The sequence below is a fragment of the Pipra filicauda genome, unplaced genomic scaffold (assembly GCF_003945595.2).
Source record: "Pipra filicauda isolate LSUMZ 115617 unplaced genomic scaffold, ASM394559v2 scaffold3_size10097308_pilon, whole genome shotgun sequence".
Lineage (NCBI taxonomy): Eukaryota > Metazoa > Chordata > Aves > Passeriformes > Pipridae > Pipra > Pipra filicauda.
The window spans coordinates 10,048,207-10,068,190 of NW_024104532.1; the positions used below are offsets into that span (position 1 = coordinate 10,048,207).

Genomic DNA, 19,984 nt, shown 5'->3' on the forward strand with positions numbered 1-19,984 from the left:
AGCCACTGTCAACCAGCACCTCCAGGGCCTTTTCCAACAGGGCAGCTTTCCAGCCACTCTGTCCCAATGGGGCCCCAGCTTTGGGGGAAATGAGACCTGACCTGCAACACACACCTTTCCCCCACTCCAGGTCTCACACCCCACCTGCCCACAGCCCCCCCAGCCGGCACCAGGGGCTGGGAACAGCCACTGGGCCCCAGGGCCCCCATCCCAAAGGTGCCTTAGTGCTGGTTCAGAGCCCCAGGGTGAGCCCTGAGCCCCCTGGTACCACTGGGGAGGCTGGAACCCCCCAGGCAGCTCCTGCAGCCCCCGAGCTACAGCTCCATCCCCTTTCCCACGGGATTTATTTCAGCTCCAGCCCCAGCATTTCCATTGCAGCTCCACGTGGGTTTGGCTCTGGCTCCAGTCCCAGCATGCCCATTCCAGCCTTTATGTCCCCCCGGCCCAACAGATGGCATTTCAACCCCAGCCCTACAACCTTTATTTAAATAAACATCACACATCTAGTAATAGAATTAAAAACAAAACAGAATAAAATAAAAACACCATCCAGGGGTCCCGGCCCCAAGGGCCCCACAGAACCCCTCGGGGAGCTCCCACCGGCACAGGGGGCAAGGGGAAAAGGTAAGGGAGGAATAGGAAAGGTATGGGAGGGATAGGAAAGGCGAGGCAAGGCAAGGCATGGGAGGGGTGGGCAAGGCAAGGTAATGCAAAGGAGCGGCAGGGTAGGAAAGGGAGAGCAAGGGGGGCAAAGCGCCCCGACGGCGCCGCGCTCCGCCTCCATCGCCGCAGCTCCTCCTGCCGTTCCCGCTGCTCGGGATGGGGTGCGGAAGGTCCCAGCGGCGCTCCCCGCTCCGCCTCGGACGGGCTGGGGGACCCGCGCCCACCCTCTCTGTCAGGAACGGCCCCCGCGCTCCGTCCACGCGAGGGAGCCGCGGGTTTAAACCTGCCCCGATTTGGGGACACCCGGCCAGACGTGTGGGTCAGCAGCGAGGAGGGCAGGGAGGCACTCCCGGGGCACCCCCAGAACACCGGGGGGTCCCGTCCCACCCGTGACCGGGGCAGGGGGAGCTGCTCACGGAGCTCCCGCCGGCTCCGGGGGGACCTGTCACGGCCTGGCAGCAGCGCGGGGATGCGGAGGCAGGAGGGAACATCGAGGGAACATCGCGGCTGCAGCAACAGCCACAGTGACCTTTAAAAACCAGCTCCGGCTCAGCGAGGCAGGTGAGCAAATCGCTGCCCCGAGCGGCGAGCAGGGACAGGAGTCATGGCGGGGGACAGACAGATTTATTATGTTTCTGGGAGCTGCGCCGTTACATTTTGCTGGGGAGAAGGTCACCGCCCTGCAGCCAGACGGGCCGGGATGGTTATTCAACGCGACGGGAACAAGAAGCTGCAGCCAAGCCCGCCGGGGTCTGCTGGGGCTCCACGGGTCGCTGCGGCAGAGGGGTCTGCCAGAGCCACCTCCACGTCTTCCCAGCGACATTCTCGAGGGCCAGGGCAGGGCGCAGGAGTCAGCACAGCCTCTGCTCCCGCCGGGAGAGGGAGGGCATGAGACAAGAATAAATACAGCTTTCAGAGCCCCCTCGACCCCCCCACCCGCTGCTGCACAGCCTGGCCAAGGCATTTACAGGAGGAAATCTGTCAGCCAGAATCCAACCGAGGAGCAGACGTGTCCCAGAGGGGGCTAAGGCTGGCTCGTTCTCGTCCTGATCTCCTCCACCAGGCTCTCCCTGCGGATGTTGACCTACACAGGGGGGAGCACAAAGTTGCTTCAACACAACTCCAGCAGCTTGATGTGTCACCACAGTCGTGGCCCTGTGCCTCAGGAGGTCACACTGGGGTGGCACCAGCCCCTCTCTGGGGATGGAATGGGCTGCAGGACCCACAAGAGTTGAACCTGTAAGAGCAGGAACCACCTGCCTGCAATCCCAGTAAACCCCCCCCTCCTGACCAGTGGTTGGGAGGGCAGTGCTCTTCTCACTCTTTCCTACTGGTTCCAAAGCCAGTGATCCAGTCAGTGACCCATGCACTGGTTCCAGTGCTGCCTGCTTTGGGAATCTGTCCTGAGATAACAGGCACAGAGCAGCCTTGCAGTGTTACAGGGTTACAAGTCCTGCTCATTCCCACTCATTCTAAGAGGGCACCTCCAGGACCTTCATCAATGGTCCTATGTCGTGGACAAAAAGCCCACTGAATCCCCCCTCCATGCTCCAGGCTCCTGGTGAGGAATAGCTGGGAGTTCAGGGAGATCACAGAACAGAAAACTCTCCAGAGTTGGAGACAACAGCTCTCCATAGCTCCAGGAAGGGCAAGGAACTGGAATGTGGGGCCTTACAGAAGCGCTGGGAAGCCCACTGGGTCTGGAGGGCTGGGCTGAGCCGGGCTGAAGGGTCACATAGCCCATCACCCCGTGGCAAAGCTGCCACAGGCCTCACCTCCTCCCTGGTTGCCACAATCCGCAGCTTGACGACTCCATCCTTGAGCTCCTGCTCCCCCACGATGGCGACCAGAGGGATGCCCGTGTCCTCACAGTACTGCAGCTGGTTCAGCAGCTTGGGGTTCTTCTTGTACAGCATCTCTGCCTGGGAGAGAACACTGTCATCAAACTGGGCTGTTCCACTGCACCCTCTCAACCAGGCACTGCTGGTCTGGCCTGGTGAGCCTGTGGTTGTGTGGTGGGGAAGAGGATGGGCTCAGGGAGAAGGCTGGGCACCAGGTTTAACAAGGCCAAGTGCTGGGTCCTGCACTTTGGGTCACAACCACCCCTGCAGAGCTACGGGCTTGTGGCAGTGTGGCTGGAAAGCTGCCCAGTGGGAAAGGCCCTGGGAGTGCTGGCTGACAGTGGCTGAACGTGAGCCCAGGTGTTCCCAGGTGGGCCAGAGGGCCAAGGGTATCCTGGCCTGTATCAGAAATAGTGTGGCCAGCAGGAGAAGGGCAGTGCCTGTCCCCCTGTGCTGGCCCTGCTGAGGCTCCTCCAGGGCTGTGTCCAGTTCAGGGCCCTTCACAACAAGACATTGAGGGGCTGGAGAGTGTCCCGAGAAGGGAACGGAGGTGGGGAAGGGGCTGGAGCACCAGGAGCAGCTGAGGGAGCTGGGGGGGCTCAGCCTGGAGAAAAGGAGGCTCAGGGGGACCTTCTTGCTCTCTGCAACTCCCTGACAGGAGGGGGGAGCCTGGAGGGAGGTTGGGCTCTGCTCCCAGGGAACAAGAGACAGGACAAGAGGAAATGGCCTCAAGTTGTGCCAGGGAGGTTTAGGTTGGATGTTGGGAAAATATCTTCCCCAAAAAGGGTGGTCAGGCCCTGGCTTAGGCTGTCCAGGGCAGCAGTGGAATCACCATCCTTAGAGGGGTGTCAACAGACATGTGGATGTGGCTCCAGTCCATGTCACTGGGGTGTCCCTACAGGCCCAGGAGCCCTGCAGAGCACTGAGATATTCCCTTCCCCTCCTCTCATCAAGGCAGTGTGCCCATTGGGAATCTGTCCTGAGACACCAGACCCAGAGCAGCCCTGCAGTTTAACAGGGCTAACCAAGCCCTGCTGCCCAGCCCTTCCTGGAGAGCACCTGATTTGGGACACTGGGAAGAGACAGTCTGCCCCCAACTGCTCCCTGCTAACTCCTTCCTCCCAAAGCAAAGTCAGATCTGGTCCATTCCTGGCACAGAGAGTGGACCAGGCAGCTCCTGACTTTGCCATCAGTGGGTCATACCTTGATTCCAGCATCCCACAGCTCGGAGATGAGCTTCAGCCGCTCTTCAAGGAGCTTCTTTTGGGCAGAGGCCACCAGCACCTGTGTCTCTGTTGTCCTGATCTTCTCCTCAGAGGCCTAGAGAGGGGACAAGACTCAAAAGATGCCACAGACATAACTGAGGGATCTGAGATTCCATGAGCAGGAGGGGTCACCACCCCAGGTCTGTCGATTCAGCAGTGAGGAGGATCAGGCTCAGCAGGATGAACAGCACAAACTCGGAATCAGGGATGTTCCACAGACCCCTTCCTGGAGCAGAATCTCATTTCCTGCAGTTGTCCCATGATGGGGTGCTTAAGACAGCCTCCCTCCTGTTCCTCTACATCCAAGGGCCTCCCAGAGATCTGCTCCAAGCAGTTCAGGAGCAGCAAGCCCTGCAGAAGGTGGACAGAGGCTCCGCTCTACAGCTGAGTTACCACCTAGGGGTTAAATTAACAGCAGCAAACTGAGATGCTCCACCAGCTCCTGTGGCAGATGCTGGATATTCCAAGTGGCATTTTCCTGCTGCCTTGCTGAAGGGAGCAGTCTTTAAAAGGTCACCTGCAGAGGAACAAACCTGGCCAGGACCAGAGGTGGTGGGGGAGGAATTCAGTTTCTATTTAGAAATTCCAGTTGTGTCTGGCTGCCAGGAAAGAAGCAACACCAGGCCCCTGGGGGAGGAGAATGTGCAGCAGCGTTTTGGGAAGTCTTTTTACAAAGACCTATTTTATACCCATTGATTGGGATGGAGGACACACTGGTACAGCAACTCTGAGGACCGGGAAAGAGGAACCCTCAGAGGCACTTTGCTTCCTGGGACATCTGATCCCTGTCTCATCTCTGTAGTGCCATAGGCAGGACAAATAGATGTGTGAAGCTGCTGTTTCCTTGGAAGAGCAATGCTGTCCTGCCAAGGAGAACCTGGGGTCACAGATGCCTAATGCAGGGGGGAACACCAAGGCACCTGCCCTGGGTACCTGGCATTGCTGAGGATTTAAGTCCTTCCCACAGCAGCAGCTGGAGAAGCCATATCTGAGGCCTGTGGGAAGAAGGATCTTGCCTTCAGTGGGAGCCCCAGAGATCATCTGCCAGGCCAGAGATTTGGTGGTTATGTCCTGGCTCTGGTTCCTGCTGCAGAGCACAGCAGAGGCCTGGTTGGCTTCTCCAGAGGCTGTGGCAAGGAACATTCACTTCAGCAACTGCTGGACTGGGGATGCTGGGGGAAGATGTGAACCACTGCTTAGTTGAGCACCAAAGGCACCTACCTCCAGCCTCTGCTCCAGGATGGAGAAGATCCGCTCGATCCCAATGCTGACCCCCACGCAGGGCACCTTCCGGCCCTTGGGATCAAACATCCCCACCAGCCCGTCGTAGCGGCCGCCTCCAGCCACGCTCCCGACGCCCACCAGCTCCTCCACGTGCTCGTTCTCCTGCTGCAGCAGCACGGCCTCAAAGATCACCCCCGTGTAATAGTCCAGGCCCCGGGCCAGGCTCAGGTCGAAGGAGATCTGCAGGGCACCAGGGCGGCCCCGTCACTGGGTGGTTGGTGGACTCACCAGGGCAGCACCCCCTCCTGCCCCTGCACCTCCTCACCTTCCCTGTGATGCCAAACAGGGTCAGGTACTCAAACAGCAGCTTCATGTCCCCCAGCCCCTCCTTGGCCAGCTTGTTCTGCGACAGCTTTGGGTCCTGCAGGAGCCGCTCGATCAGGTCCAGCCCCCCTGTAGGAACCAGACTTGCCTCAGGTGTGCCAGGGCAGCAGCACCAGCCACAGTGGCCCCAGCCAGCCGCGTGTGTGCCCTGTGCACCCTCCATCCCCAGAACAAGCCCAAGGGCTCCACCCCCCAGTGCTCACCGTGGAGCTGGACGTACTCCCCGATGCGATCCGCAGCCTCGGGAGAGAGCCCCTTCTCTCCCACCATCTCGCTCCTCACTTCCTCCCACGGCACCTGGGAGGGGACAGAAGGACATCAGCCCCTGAGCCAGGGATGTGGGCTCTCCCAGGGACAGTTCTGGTGGCCCTGCACATGCAGATGAACAGACAAATCTGCCACCAACAGATCTTTGCACGGCAGAAACCCTTCAGCGTGGTTAAAGGGTGCATGAGAGAAGTAGCAGCTCTCAGAGCACAGTCATACGGTCCTAATTCCATTTCTTGTACCTCTGCACAGTCTGTTTGTGCCCCAACCCTACAAAAATACTTTGGGTTTGATTTCTGTCCAGAATTGAACATCAGTACCGTAAAAACACCGAACCTGAAAGCCACCTTGGTGCTCTGGCTTCCCTGGTTAGGTACCTAGTCATAAAGAATCCCATTCATTCAAAAAGGCTTTTCAATGCCTTGGCCCAGTCTGGTGCAGGTTTTCATGAGCCTGGTTCATAAGCAGCAGCACCTTTAGCAGGTGAAGGTTTGGGATGTTGAACCTCCCAAATGAAGAGCATTTCTCCCCTCCCTCCTCTCCATTTATTAGGACCTTGTGAGCTACTGGAGAAGAAAGCAGAGCATCCACTTCTCCTATGTGACTGCTGTGCCCTGCATGCCTTCCCTCCAGGGAAAGGTGGGAACAAGAATAACTCGATGTTAATCAGCAATTCCCAGCCACTTCTCCTGGACCATGGCAGGACAGGGGGACAGGAGGCTCACTGAGACTGCAGCAGCAGCAGTTGCAGCCCATACCTTATCCAGTTTGTCAACACTGGAGCAGATGGTTCGGAACTTGCTGTCTGGGACCCCACAAACTGCAAACATCCCATCGAGGATGCGCCGGTCGTTGACCTGGGGGAGAGGAAGCACATCAGGAATTATGGACTCAAACAGATGCTTCAGCCATGTCCAGTTTCTCTCCCCTCTAGCTTTAAGAATGCAAGAGAGAACTAGATGTCTGCCAAGGCTTTTTTTTTTTCCCCATTCCTGGGCAGCTGAGCTGCCCAGAGCAGACCAAATAGCACCACTGACTCCTCCCAAGCCTGGGTAGAGCGTTCACATTTCCTTCTAGAGCCAAAGGTTCCACTCAACAGAGACAAAAAACCATCAGGGCCTATGAGTCCTCTCATGTAGACATATAAAACCAGCTCAGGAACAGACCACGGGTCAAGAAGACAAATTCAGTGCCCTGTCAGTATAAGAGCAAAGAGACATCTGATTATGTTAAAACCTCACTAAGGAGTTATTTTTATTGATAGTATAGTGAATTCCATAGTTTAATTGTGTTCTGTAATAGTAGGTAATTGAGGCCAAGGCTCAGCTGGATTCACATTTCCATGGGTAGTGAAAATGCCTCAGTTCCAGAAAGGACTTGTTGGGAAGGCAGGAGTCTGCAGACAACACCACACCCCCTGCTAAGGGGGCATCAGGACCTGGATAAGGGCAGGGATCCTGAACCAGAGCCTGTTGTACTGCAGGCAGTGAACATGACAGTCACCTGCTGAGACAGATATTAGGGAGAAATTCTTTACTATAGGGGTAGGGAGGCCTTGGCACAGGTTGCCCAGAGAAACTGTGGCTGCCCCACCCCTGGAACTGTTTAAGGCCAGGTTGGACGGGGCTTGGAGCAACCTGGGCTAGTGGAAGGTGTCCCTGACCATGGCAGAGATTTGGAACTGGATGAGCTTTAAGGTCCCTTCCAACCCAAACCATTCTGTGATTCTATGGTTCTAGTCAGCTGCTGGAATTTTGCAGGGGTCTGTGGTTAGTCCTGGAGAGAACTCTGCCAACTGCAGACTCAGGAAATCTCCTGGCATTCCCAGCCCAAGCTGAGGTCCAGCCTTTAGCATGAGGATGCAGAGATGGGATCAGCTCCTGGATCAGGACTGAGAGTGGGAACAGGTGCTGCTGTGTAAAACCCCAGGGACAATGACCACTGCCTCCCACCATGGCACAGAGAACCCCAGTATCACCTTGACGACAAAGTCCCCGAGCTGCAGGTCACTCAGGATCTCGTGCACGATCTTCAGGCACTCGGCATCGGGAATCATCGGGTCGAACTGCCCGGCGATGTCGAAGTCCTGGGGCAGAGGAAAAGGCAGTGAGCAATCCATGGCTGCAGCAAAACAGCTTCAGCTCTGCTGGTGACAGCAGCTGGTGTACAGAAACCAACAGAAATGGGATGTGAGAGAGCACCATCCCTTGCAGATGGGATCCAGAAGGGACAGGATGTGGGTGAGGACCTTCTTTCATGGAAGGCAGCAGTGCTGTTGTGTCCACTGCATTGCCAAGAGCTTGTATGCTGTGACCTGCTGCCCCGACCCTGTGACAGTCTGAAACAGAGATCCTTGAAAAAACAATGCAGAAAGGAGCCAGCAGAGCCATCAGCAGTAAATAAATAGAACAAAGGAAGCAGGAAGGGGAGGAGAAAACTACTTCTCATTTGCTATGACCTAAACGCCAAATGTTTTGCCTTGATTCTTAGGACGGGGTTTTTTTAACACACATGCCAATCAAGTTAATGATCAGGGAAGAAGACAAGAGAAGCAAAACTGAGGCATAACCAAAGTTTCAACTGCCAAGAGAGAAAACGAGATCAAGAAGCCTGAGTGGTCCCCACCAGAGACTGTAAGATGAACTAGCACACAGAATAACTAAAGCCCAACATCAAGATGCTTTAATAGGCTGATATCCCATGACTGGAAAACAACAAGGACAACATCAGTGTTCAGAGAGAAATAAAACACAGAAGCAACAAGAGAGCCATTCTTTGACTCCTATTCAGGAATCCCCAAATGCAAAGCCTTCAGTGAGATTTTGAGTACAGGAATAATTTTAACTAAGTGGGTAAATTTCAACAGGGCTTCACCAAGCTCCCAAAATAAACTGGAGGAGGAAAGAGATGACATCACATCAGTTAATCCTTATCAGCTGAGTGCAAGAAGGGCTGATGCAATCCCTGTGGAAGTTGAGTTAGCAAGTACAGTCAGGAAAGTGGTGCTGCTACCACTGTACATGGCACAGGTGAAATCTCACTGAAAAAAAACAGGGACTGGTGAATTATGTTGAAGAAAAGAGGAAGAAAAACCTCCTAGGCTGAGCAGAGAAGGAAAAAACTCCATAACTCCAGGGAAAGAAGGCAACAGCTTGATTTAGGTGACCTAAGGAGGGGAAGATTTCACTAAACATTTCCCAAATGTTCATCTAGGAAAGGAGAAGAATCCATATCAAGGGATGACAGCTACTGTTTAAAGAGCTGAAGTCTTTAAACAAGGACAAGTACTCAGATACAAATAAGTTTAGCCTGGGTATTAGAAGACCATTTCTAGCTATCCTAGGAGTGAGCTATCCTGGAACAGTCTTTCAGACGGGACAGCAGGCAAAGACCCTGAGTCGTTTGGAAATGGGAATCACCAAGCTGGAGCTGGAAGGTATCCCCAGAGATTGTATGATGAAGCAGGAACATTGTCAAACAAAATAACTGTTTGCAATATGAGCCCCTGGGGACTGTGTCAGTACAGCAGAACAAAGCTGTTCCTCAGGGCTACCACGAGAGAGCCACAAAGGAAATTGCTTTGTTACCTGTTCTGTAATTTGGCCTCTGGCTCTTCCCTTCCTTTGAAGTGAGGATTGACTGAACACAGCACACAAGTAGGGTATACCACGGCCTAGCCTGGTCTGTGTGTCCTGCTAACACGCCCAGAGCTGAACCGCTGCCAGATTCGGGATCAGAAGGAAATTTTTCCCCTTCACCCGGCTGGCAAGTGCTGTGGGATGGAGGAAGGAGCTGCCTTCCCCCACAGGGTGAAGGTGGTGATACCGGGGGGCTCTGTGACAAAGCTGCCCACCACACCAACACCCTGTCACAGCTGTCACTCCTACTCTCCCACTCCCCAGCTGTTTTTCACACTCGTGAGGGCACACTAAGGAGAAGATTAGTGAATCCTCCAGAGCTTTCCATAGCCACAGGGAAGGGTAACACAGCATTAGATCCTGCATTCTGACAGCCCACAGCCTCCCCCTGCAGTGCCCCTGCCAACAGCCAGACTCACACACTGGTAGAACTCGCGGTAGCGGCCCCGGGTCATGGCCGGGTTGTCCCTCCTGTACACCTTGGCAATGTGGTAGCGCTTGATGTTGGTGATCTTGTTCATGGCCAGGTAGCGAGCGAAGGGCACCTGGGACAGAGGGTTAAGGATGGGAACAGGGAGGGATCATCCCCCCCCCCCAGTTACCAGTTACAGGCAGCGCTGGGTCCTCACTATCTTCCCAAAACCCAGCACCTGTGGGGCGAAGAACTGCTAAGAGACAGCTGGACTTGTCACTGCTCCCCGAGGTCTCCACAGCTGTCCAGGACACAGACCACACATGCTGCCATTAAGTGTCCCTTCAGGCATCTTCCAGCAGCATCTCAGGCCGGATTTCAGTCTCACGTGGGCTGTGTGCTGCAGCAGCCTGGTCTGGGTACCCTGAGAAACCCCACTCAGTACAAATCTTCCTTACCTCCACACACATGGGGCATGGTGTCAGGGCAGGGTCAGGTTGGGTATTAGGAAGAGGTTCTTCCCCCAGAGGGTGGTTGGGCACTGCCCAGGCTCCCCAGGGCAGAGGGCACAGCACCAAGGCTGCCAGAGCTCAAGGAGCATTTGGACAACGCTTTCAGGGACAGGGTGGGATTGTTGGGGTGTCCTGGGCAGGGCCAGGAGTTGGACTCGATGACCCTTGTGGGTCCCTTCCAACTCAGGATATTCCATGATTCTAAGCATTCCTTCACCAAACAGAAGCAACACACAGTAAATAACAGAGCAAGGGTTCTGCACCCACTGAACCACACTGCCTGCTCATGCTCTCCCTGTCAGTTTGGAGTCCTCCCTCCCCCTCAGGGAAGCACTGTCCCAAAAGGAGGCCAGGCAAGGCCCCTCAGGCTGTGGCAGGATACTGTCAGGTCGTAGCGCAGGGACAGCAGCTCCCCTCCTTGATCCTTCAGATCGTAGATGAGCTTCGAGTCTTCCCCGTATTTCCCCGTCAGCGTCTCCTACAACACGACAACAAACAAACAGCACCTTCAGTGGCAGGGGAACAGCCCCGGAGCAGGAGAGAAAGTGAGGGTACCTAGGAGCCGGAAGAAGGAAACTCAACCCTCAACACTTTCAGCTGGAGGATCCTCACCAGCTCAGCCAACCTGCTGTGCCTTCACTCACCTTCAGCTCGAACACGGGTGTGTCAATGACTTCTGCCCCGTGGCGCTTGAAGCAGGAGATGATGGCACTGAAGACCCTCTCCCGGATGGCCATTTGCTTGGGGCCATAGTCCCGTGTGCCCTGGGGTGAGGGAAGGAAAGAGGGAGCAAAGGACACTGTGGGTGAGAGGCACGGAGTGAGAGAGATGCCAGAAACAACAGGAAGAAGCTGCTAACGGAGACAGAGAGACCAGGTCCAGGTGCCAGGTATTGGTAAAAGGAAGCACCAAAAAAAATTGGAAAACATCAGGACAGAGCTCAGACAGAGTCTGCCATGACCTGCAGAGGGAAATCTAAGACAGGAGTTTCACAATACAGGAAACAAAGTAGCTAAAACAGATCCAACAGTCAGAGTTCAGAGCTTCTGAGCCTGACAGCGCAGCCAGGACCTGCCCCCAGCTCTGACTCACACCTATAAGCCAGACCCCTGCCCAACGAGCCACCCCAAGATGAACAATCAGGGGAAAGGCATGTTTTGAGGGTGTGGAACAACTAGCAGCTCTAAAATTTCCAAACACAGAGAAAAATCATCTTTTAAAATGCAACACCTGTGAAATGCTTGTATATGGTTCACCACAATGTGCTCACTTCCCATTTCTTTGCTTTTAAGGGTCACTGAATTGTTTCAGTGACCACCTTTAGGTTCTCAACAACAAATAAATCATTATTAACTAACTAGAACTTCCACTTTCACTCTCTAGGACCTGCAGGCAGGAGGAAGCAGAGACCAGGCACTTCTAACCCCCCACTCACAGGTTGCTCAGTGATGGGCAGCTTTCAGCTGCCACTGATGGGGCTGAGACAGGCTGGAAACTCAACTGTGTTTCCCTGGCACTCACAGAGTTGCAAAATCCCCTTCTCCACAACTTTAAACAGCGAAATACCCTTCAACTTTTCAGGGCTCACACCACAAATACATTTACCAAAGAACACAGTAAAGGAAATGGAAAAGGGAGACAATTTTGAGACACTTAGGTACCAGGAAGAAATTCTCCCCTGTGAGGGTGGGGAGGCCCTGGCACAGGTTGCCCAGAGAAGCTGTGGCTGCCCCATCCCTGGAAGTGTCCAAGGCCAGGCTGGACTGGGCTTGGAGCAACCTGGTCTGGTGGAAGGTGCCCCTGCCCATGGCAGGGGTTGTGGAACTAGATGAGTTAAGGCCCCTTCCAACCCAAACCATTCCATATTTCTATGATCTCCTATGTCAGTGGCATCACCATAACCTGAGTGATGGTGTTGTTTGTGAGCAGCATTTATAACTTGTCATATAAGCACCAGAAAGTCTCTAAGCCAATGGGTATCTGGGCTGGGTGCTGTCAAAGATGTTTCCACCCCTCTCCCCTCTGCTGCCAAAAGCAAAAGGGAAACAGAAATGAGAACAAAGGCAGGTGTGTCTGTGCTGGGGTTTTGCCCAGAGGTGTGTGTGGGGTTCTGAGGGAGGATGTGCACACAGAGAGGCACAGGAGTGTGCTGGGAACAGTTACCTTCGGGGTCTTGAGCACAAACTTGGGTTTCCCCTCATCTCCCCCCAGCTGGGCCTTCATCTCCAGCAGCTTTGCCACCTCCTTTGCAATCTGGGGAGGGAACAAGCAGGGAGCTGGGGGTAAGCCCACCCACCAGCCCAGCCTTCCCCTGTACCTTCAGCCTCAGCCTTCCCAGTGTGCCCAGATTCCCCAGCCTCAATACATCCACTATTCCCACTTCCTCAGCAACCAGAGGGGCACTCCCTGCTCCTCTCTGGTACTTCCCACTTCTGATACAACCTCCCAGTCTCAGCACCCCCACCATTCCCTGACTCCCACCACCTCAATCACCACCCATATCTGTCTCCCCAGTGTCCATCTCCATCCCCATCACCCACATCTGTCTCCCCAGCATCCATCCCCATCCCCACCACCCACAATCGTCTCCCCAGTGTCCACCCCCATCCCCACCACCCACATCTGTCTCCCCAGTGCCCATCGCCATCCCCACCAGTTCCCGTTTCGTGCACCCAGCACCGGCCGCCTCCAGCACCCTCTTCCCAACCCCAACACCCCCGGCATCCTTCCATCTAACACCAGTACCACCAGTTCCAGTCTCCCCTGCACCCTCAGCCCCCTCCACTTCCCAGCACTCCCAGTTCCCCCCGGCACCCTCCCCGTGAGCCGGCAACCCCAGCCCACCACATCACCCCCCGCTCCCCCCACCCCAACACCCGCAGCGCCCCGTTCCCCGCCCCTCCCAGTCTTCCCAGCACCCCCGCTTCCAGTCGCGCCGCTCCTCTCCCAAAGGCACCCCATTCCCGGGAATCCCCGGAGCTCCCCCCGGCACCTCGTCGGGATCGGCCTTGTCCTGCTTGAGCCTCCGCACCGCCTCCGCCTGTGCCCGCACCGCCGCCTCCTGCGCCGCCATGGCCGCTCCGGGCCCGCCCCGCTCCCGCCGGGAACTGCGCATGCGCCGCGACCCGGAAATGAAAGCCGCCAGAGGGCCAGATCGTTTTTTTTTTTAATTGGTTTGTTTAATTCGGCGGTTTTTTGTGTTTTTGTTTGTTTAATATGTAAAACTACAGAGTTCCTCCACGCGTGCGCCTCCGGCCCCCTCGCCGCGTCCGCGTGTGTGTCCCCCTCGCTGATGGGACACGTGCTCTCCGCCCCCCTCTCCGCCCGCCGTAAAATTAAGTACTTTATTAGAAATTGTTAGCCGCAGAATTTATGTATTTTTGACACTTTAGAAGGAGAGTGTCAGCCGTAGAGCTCACGTGTTTTCAGTAAAGGTTGGAAGTTCCCGAGGGGAAGCGCGTAGCGTGGAATTTCTTGCCAAGATTCGTTACCGGCAAGAATTTCGGTAAAACAGAGGCGGTCGCTCGCAGCTGTGAAGAGACTGATAAAAGCGAGAAAGGATATGAAACGGACGAGGCAAGGCTGGGTTTAGGCCTTGAACCAGGTCCCTAAGGCAGGAAACCAAGTACTCAAGAGAAAAACAATCCGAGGGGAGCGTCCTCTGGGGGAAAATGGGGTGAGACAGCCCCTCCTTGAATCTGTAATTAGAGGATGGTATAAAGTTATGAAACGTGTGTGATTCAGGGTGCATCCTTTGGGATTTTTTCTGATGCATCTGGCGCTGCAATAAACGTGTGGGTTTTGGCTTTCTATACTCAAAATGAGTCTAGAGAGTTTCTTCTCCGACTTTTTGGCATCACCCCCACTCAGGCTGGTCCTGCAGCCCCGTGCAGCGTCCAGGTGCGGGCTGGGAGTGGGACTGGCCCTTCCACTGCCCTCCTCGCCCCATGTCCTGGGCCTGTGGGTGCCCAACATGCTCCCTCCCCACGCCAGAGCTCAGCCTGATGATCCTGCTGGAGCTGCACCTCTGTGAGCTGCACCACGTCCAGTCTGTGCCCATGGAAACACCACCTGCAGTGATGGGAATGCCTGTACAGGTGCAGGGACTGCACTATTAGGAACCCACAAGCTCAGCCTGTCCTTCAGAGCACTTAACCAGAACTTTAAGCTGGTGACTGCGCTGTCCCATAGCTTTTAAAATGCCCTGGCTCCTCTCTTCTCGCTGCCTTAGCCCAGGCAAGGAGCCTTAGGCTGGTGGATGGTAACCAGGCCTCAGCTGGCAGTGAATAGTTAAGGGCACTGCAGGGTTCCAGTTGTACAGCAGTTCAGCCAAGCAGCTCTGGCCAGAGAAGTCCTCAGGGCTCCAGCCTTCTCCTGATCTCATCAACAAGCTTCTCCCTTGGGATATCAACCTACAAAGCAAAGAGAGGGGGAGGTAGCAGCATTAGAACAGAGCACAGTTCTAAGGACCAAAGGCTTGCTTTGGGTACTAACACAGTTTGTGACTGGTTTTCTGGAGACACCCAACAGACCTGTGCTATGGCTTCCCAAAGGAACATCATCACTGAGGGAAAATCCAGAGCCTTTCAGTGATCTCCAGAGTTTGGAACCACTTTTGACACCTGGACAAAAGGACATTCTCACCTCCTCTCGTGTTGAGACATCTCTCAGCTTGACGACTCCGTCTGCCAGCTCCTGCTCTCCTACAATGGCAGCAAGGGGGATCCCTGTGTCCTCACAATACTGCAGCTGCTTCAGCAGTTTAGGATCCTTCTTGTACAGCATCTCGGCCTAGCAGGGAGTGGGAAGGACGAATCACTAACCCAAATTTGCTTTGATGGATACTGGAGCAAAGCAGACACCATGAAACCCTGCAGCAAGGGGTTGCCTTCAGTGCTCTGGGCTGTTCTTCTGTGCCTGCCTAGACCTAACGGTTGGACTTTGTGATCTTTGATGTTTTTTCCAACCTGAAGGGCTCTGTGATCTCAGACAGGCCCAGATCTTGAAGAGAACACAACTAATGGAGCTCGTCTTGCTGTGCTACAGCTCCTTCAGGCTCTCCCTCCCTCACCCATGACACCACCGAGCCCAGGTGGTTCCTTTACCTTGATCCCTGCGTCCCACAGCTCTGAGATGAGCTTCAGTCTGGCAGCAAGCAAGTGTTTCTGGGGTGTGGCCACCAGCACTTGGGTTTCAGTTGTGCGAAGTTTCTCCCCAGAAGCCTGGAGGGACAGACACGCTCGTGGGAGTGACTGGCTCTGAGGGAATCTGCAGCTCACAGCACCTCACCTCATCTCCAGACCTTAACTCAGTGACTGACAACCTGGACACCTTTAATGAGCCCCCCAGAGACTCTGCATTGTGTCACAGTACTTGATCATGTGCTGCTGCTCCCGTGGGACCTCGGCCTCCCTCCCACATGGGACCTGGACATCTTTCCAAGGTCTCCTTTGATACTCCAGGTACAAACACATTGACTTGGCCTCCTCTGCCAGGAATCACAAGCTCAGAATTAAACACAGTGATGAATCTTCTCAGAGGCTTTCCTGGGGTGCTCATTACAGAGTGTCACAGACAATACCGAATTCATCACTTCCCAATCTCCAGGACAGGAAACTTCACAGGCAAGAGAGGAGCAAAGTGACTGGGGCAAAAAGCTCAGAGCCAGGCCCAGAGCTCAGGGCTGCCTCTAACACTTCCTTGACATTTCCTAGGGAATGCTGCCCTCAGCTACCCACACCTGCATCCTGATGGGCTGCAGAAAAGGGCTCTGTCTTCTGTGCATGGACACTCAGGCATGAAAGGAGCCACCCTCACCCCCAAAATTATTTTCCCCTGAATACCATGGAGCTGTAGAGCTCTAATAAACGATAGCTGACTTCCTAGGGCCTCCTCCAATGCACTGTCTGCAGCACCTACCTTCAGCCTCTGCTCCAGGATGGAGAAGATCCGCTCGATCCCAATGCTGACCCCCACGCAGGGCACCTTCCGGCCCTTGGGATCAAACATCCCCACCAGCCCGTCGTAGCGGCCGCCTCCAGCCACGCTCCCGACGCCCACCAGCTCCTCCACGTGCTCGTTCTCCTGCTGCAGCAGCACGGCCTCAAAGATCACCCCCGTGTAATAGTCCAGGCCCCGGGCCAGGCTCAGGTCGAAGGAGATCTGCAGGGCACCAGGGCGGCCCCGTCACTGGGTGGTTGGGGGGCTCACCAGGGCAGCACCCCCTCCTGCCCCTGCACCTCCTCACCTTCCCTGTGATGCCAAACAGGGTCAGGTACTCAAACAGCAGCTTCATGTCCCCCAGCCCCTCCTTGGCCAGCTTGTTCTGCGACAGCTTCGGGTCCTGCAGGAGCCGCTCGATCAGGTCCAGCCCACCTGTAGGAACCAGACTTGCCTCAGGTGTGCCAGGGCAGCAGCACCAGCCACAGTGGCCCCAGCCAGCCGTGTGTGTGCCCTGTGCACCCTCCATCCCCAGAACAAGCCCAAGGGCTCGACCCCCCAGTGCTCACCGTGGAGCTGGACGTACTCCCCGATGCGATCCGCAGCCTCGGGAGAGAGCCCCTTCTCTCCCACCATCTCGCTCCTCACTTCCTCCCACGGCACCTGGGAGGGGACAGAAGGACATCTGTTACTGCAGGACATTCTCCTCACCCACTGGTTTCCCACAGTGGGGTTTCCCACTCCTCTCCTCACCACTGCCTCCACCAGCCCACATGAGCACAACTCTGCTGACTGTCATCCTGCACATCTCACTAATCATCTGTATCTCTCTCTCTCTCAGAGGAATTTTTAACAAACCACTGGAATCACCAGGTTTTATTCCAAGAGATCCCCGAATCCTTTACCCACGCCAACAACTTTGCTGCTGTGACCCTCTTTATGTCAAGAGGGGCCATGACACTGCCCAGCTCAAGACCAGAAGCGTCTCCCCATGAGCCCAAGGCTGACCTTGTCCAGCTTGTCCACGGTGGAACAGGCCGTTATGAACTTGCTCTCTGGGACACCACAGACAGCAAACACACCGTTCAAAATCCGCCTGTCGTTGACCTGGGGGAGGGAGAGGCACACTTAGCTCAGGGACATCCCCCCCAGTGTCATTCCTTTGGTCCCAGTGTATGGCAATCTGCAGCTGCTGGCATTTCCTCCTGCCTTTCCCACGGGAAGGGAAGGTGCAGAGGTATGAAAACCATTCCATGACTTTATGGTTCTAGGTGGCTGCTGGAATTTTGCAGGGGACTGTGATTAGTCCTGGCAAGAACTCTGCCAACTGCAGACTGAGGAAGCCTCTGGGCATTCCCAGCTCAAGCTGAGGTCCAGCCTTTAGCATGAGGACACAGAGAGGCAGGATGAACTCCTGGATCAGGCCTGAGAGTGGGAACAGGTGCTGCTGTGTAAAACCCCAGGGACAATGACCACTGCCTCCCACCATGGCACAGAGAACCCGCCTGGCCTCACCTTGATGACAAAGTCCCCGAGCTGCAGGTCACTCAGGATCTCGTGCACGATCTTCAGGCACTCGGCATCAGGAATCATCGGGTCGAACTGCCCGGCGATGTCGAAGTCCTGGGGGCAGAAGCAGCAACGGAGGCTCCTGGCACAGCTGAGGGGCTTTGGCCGGGCACACCACGCTGCTCTGCAGCAGCTGGAGGTGCTCCAGCCAGGAAAACCCTCCTGCCACCCCAACACTCACGCACTGGTAGAACTCGCGGTAGCGGCCCCGGGTGGTGGCCGGGTTGTCCCTCCTGTACACCTTGGCCACGTGGTAGCGCTTCATGTTGTTGACCTTGTTCATGGCCAGGTAGCGAGCGAAGGGCACCTGGGCCCAGGGAGTTAAGGATGGGAACAGGGAGATCCCTGGAGCTGCAAAGCTGAACCTCCCAGCCCCCCGTCTCCCTTTCCCTTTGCCAGGTGCTCCCCAGTTTTTTTCACAATAATGGTGGGATTTTTGGGGTGTCCTGTGCATGGCCAGGAGTTGGACTTTGATGTTCCCTGTGGGTCCCTTCCAACTCAGGATATTCTATGATTTTTAGGGAAATCATCAGCCCGGACTGCGGATGAGTAGAATGAAGCAGCTGAGCTCCTCTAACACTGGGACAGCTCCATTCCCTCCTCCTGACCCACTCAGGACAACCCTATGCACACACTGACCCTCTCTCGTCATTCTACCCTCTCACAGTGTGATCAGAGGGAATTCAGTGCACAGCACAGCCCTACAGACATTAAACAGGAGAGATTTTGGGTGAGATGTGCAGGTGGAGAAGGCCTGGGATGGGCTCCTGCAGCAAACACTTCTCCAGACGGCACTGGGAAGGTGGGATGGGCAGGGCAGAGGTGGGGACTGTAACTGGGAGGAGATAAAACCAGTACAGAGGAGCAAACTGGTGCAAGTCTGCAGCCCATGGGAGGGGCTTTGCTGTGGGTCCCAGCCTGGTTGGGGGCTGGTGTGAGGTGGGGTCATGACAGTGACAGCCAGGCAGGGTGGACAAGGGGGTCCAACACCCCAGTGGGTCCTGCAGGCAGGGCAGGCCAAGGGGGACTCCACAAAGGTGGTATGCCACCATCCCCTCGGGGTGTCACCGTCCCCTGGGGAGCTCAGGATACGGTGAGGTCATAGCGCAGGGCCAGCAGCTCCCCTCCCTGGTCCTGCAGCTCGTAGATGAGCTTTGTGTCCTCCCCGTACTTCCCCATCAGCGTCTCCTGGGGAGGGACAAGGGGGCCCGTGACCAGGTGGCTCTGGGGCACAGGGTCCCCTGGGATGGGCACAGAGTTCAGTCCCCCCCAGAGCCTCTCAAGTCAAGCCGGGGTGAGCATTACACACATTCCCCCTCCAGCCCTCTTGGACCTGGGTCCACCTCCCCATCCCCCCACAGGTCCCAAGAGGGACTGTCATCCCTGCCCTCCCCACACGAGGAGTTCCCTCAGACTTGCCCTGAATCCCCGGGGGAAGACGGAGCTCCCCAGTCCCGCAGGAGGGAGCGGGGGGGGGGGTGTGTCCCACAGCCCGTATGGGGGTCCCATCCTGCAGGAAGGAGCAGAGGGGGGTCCCACAGCCCCTATGTGGGTCCCGTCCCACAGGAGGGAGCAGACTGGGGGGTCCCATTCCGCAGAAAGGAGCAGGGAGGGGGGTCCCACAGCCCCTATGGGGATCCCGTCCCGCAGGAAGGAGCAGAGGGGGGTCTCACAGCCCCTATGGGGGTCCCGTCCCGCAGGAAGGAGCACAAGGGGGGTCCCACAGCCCCTGTGGGGATCCCGTCCCCAGGAAGGAGAAGGGTCCCACAGCCGCCGTGGGGGTCCCGTCCCGCACCGAGGGGTTCCCCCCGCGCCTCACCCGCAGCTCCAGCACGGGGGTGTCGATGGCGGCCGCCCCGTGCCGCTTGAAGCAGGACACCACGGCGCCCAGCAGCCGCTCCCGCAGCGCCGCCTGCGCCGGCGGGTGGTCGCGGGTGCCCTGCCCGGGACACGGAGAACGAGCCGTGAGCGGCGGGGCCGCGCGGGAACGCTCGGTACCCACCGGCGCCGCCCGCAATCCCCGCCTTTACCTTGGGCGTCTTCAGCACCGGCACCACCCTCCCGCCGCCGCCGCCGCCGCCGCCCCGGGACAGAGCCGGCGGCCGGGACCGGGGGATGCTCTCCCGGTTCCCAGCGAGGCGGTGCCGCGGCGGTGCCCGGCGGGCGAAAGCGGCGGCGGCGGCGATGGGACCGATCCTCAGCATGGCCGGGACCGGGACCGGGGCGCCGGGAGCGCGGGGACACGTGACACCGGCGGCACGTGACACCG

General features: G+C 56.6%; 2 protein-coding genes across 3 annotated transcripts; both read right to left on the reverse strand.

Annotated features, from left to right (window-relative positions):
* Nucleotides 1-1,265: 1,265 nt before the first annotated feature.
* HARS1 (histidyl-tRNA synthetase 1) lies at nucleotides 1,266-13,299 on the reverse strand. 2 transcript variants are annotated; one of them, XR_003541732.2, is made up of 14 exons: nucleotides 13,199-13,299; nucleotides 12,370-12,459; nucleotides 10,851-10,970; nucleotides 10,589-10,684; nucleotides 9,702-9,827; nucleotides 7,623-7,730; nucleotides 6,403-6,501; nucleotides 5,581-5,674; nucleotides 5,319-5,446; nucleotides 4,991-5,233; nucleotides 3,708-3,824; nucleotides 2,439-2,585; nucleotides 1,632-1,747; nucleotides 1,266-1,526 (listed from the first exon to the last, which is right to left on the reverse strand). XR_003541732.2 is itself a non-coding variant. In XM_027726475.2 (13 exons), the coding sequence occupies exons 1-13, from the start codon at nucleotides 13,277-13,279 to the stop codon at nucleotides 1,688-1,690; spliced, it is 1,509 nt and encodes a 502-aa protein (XP_027582276.1). In that variant the 5' UTR covers nucleotides 13,280-13,299; the 3' UTR covers nucleotides 1,266-1,687. The 2 variants fall into 2 exon arrangements, 1 of the variants encoding a protein (XP_027582276.1); XM_027726475.2 differs by having other exon boundaries at nucleotides 1,266-1,747.
* Nucleotides 13,300-13,560: 261 nt separating this feature from the next.
* Nucleotides 13,561-19,934, reverse strand: LOC113990621 (histidine--tRNA ligase, cytoplasmic-like). The gene is made up of 12 exons (XM_027726190.2): nucleotides 19,746-19,934; nucleotides 19,535-19,654; nucleotides 18,808-18,903; nucleotides 17,897-18,022; nucleotides 17,662-17,769; nucleotides 17,155-17,253; nucleotides 16,716-16,809; nucleotides 16,454-16,581; nucleotides 16,126-16,368; nucleotides 15,312-15,428; nucleotides 14,851-14,997; nucleotides 13,561-14,618 (listed from the first exon to the last, which is right to left on the reverse strand). The coding sequence occupies exons 1-12, from the start codon at nucleotides 19,917-19,919 to the stop codon at nucleotides 14,562-14,564; spliced, it is 1,509 nt and encodes a 502-aa protein (XP_027581991.2). The 5' UTR covers nucleotides 19,920-19,934; the 3' UTR covers nucleotides 13,561-14,561.
* Between the last annotated feature and the right edge of the window lie 50 nt (nucleotides 19,935-19,984).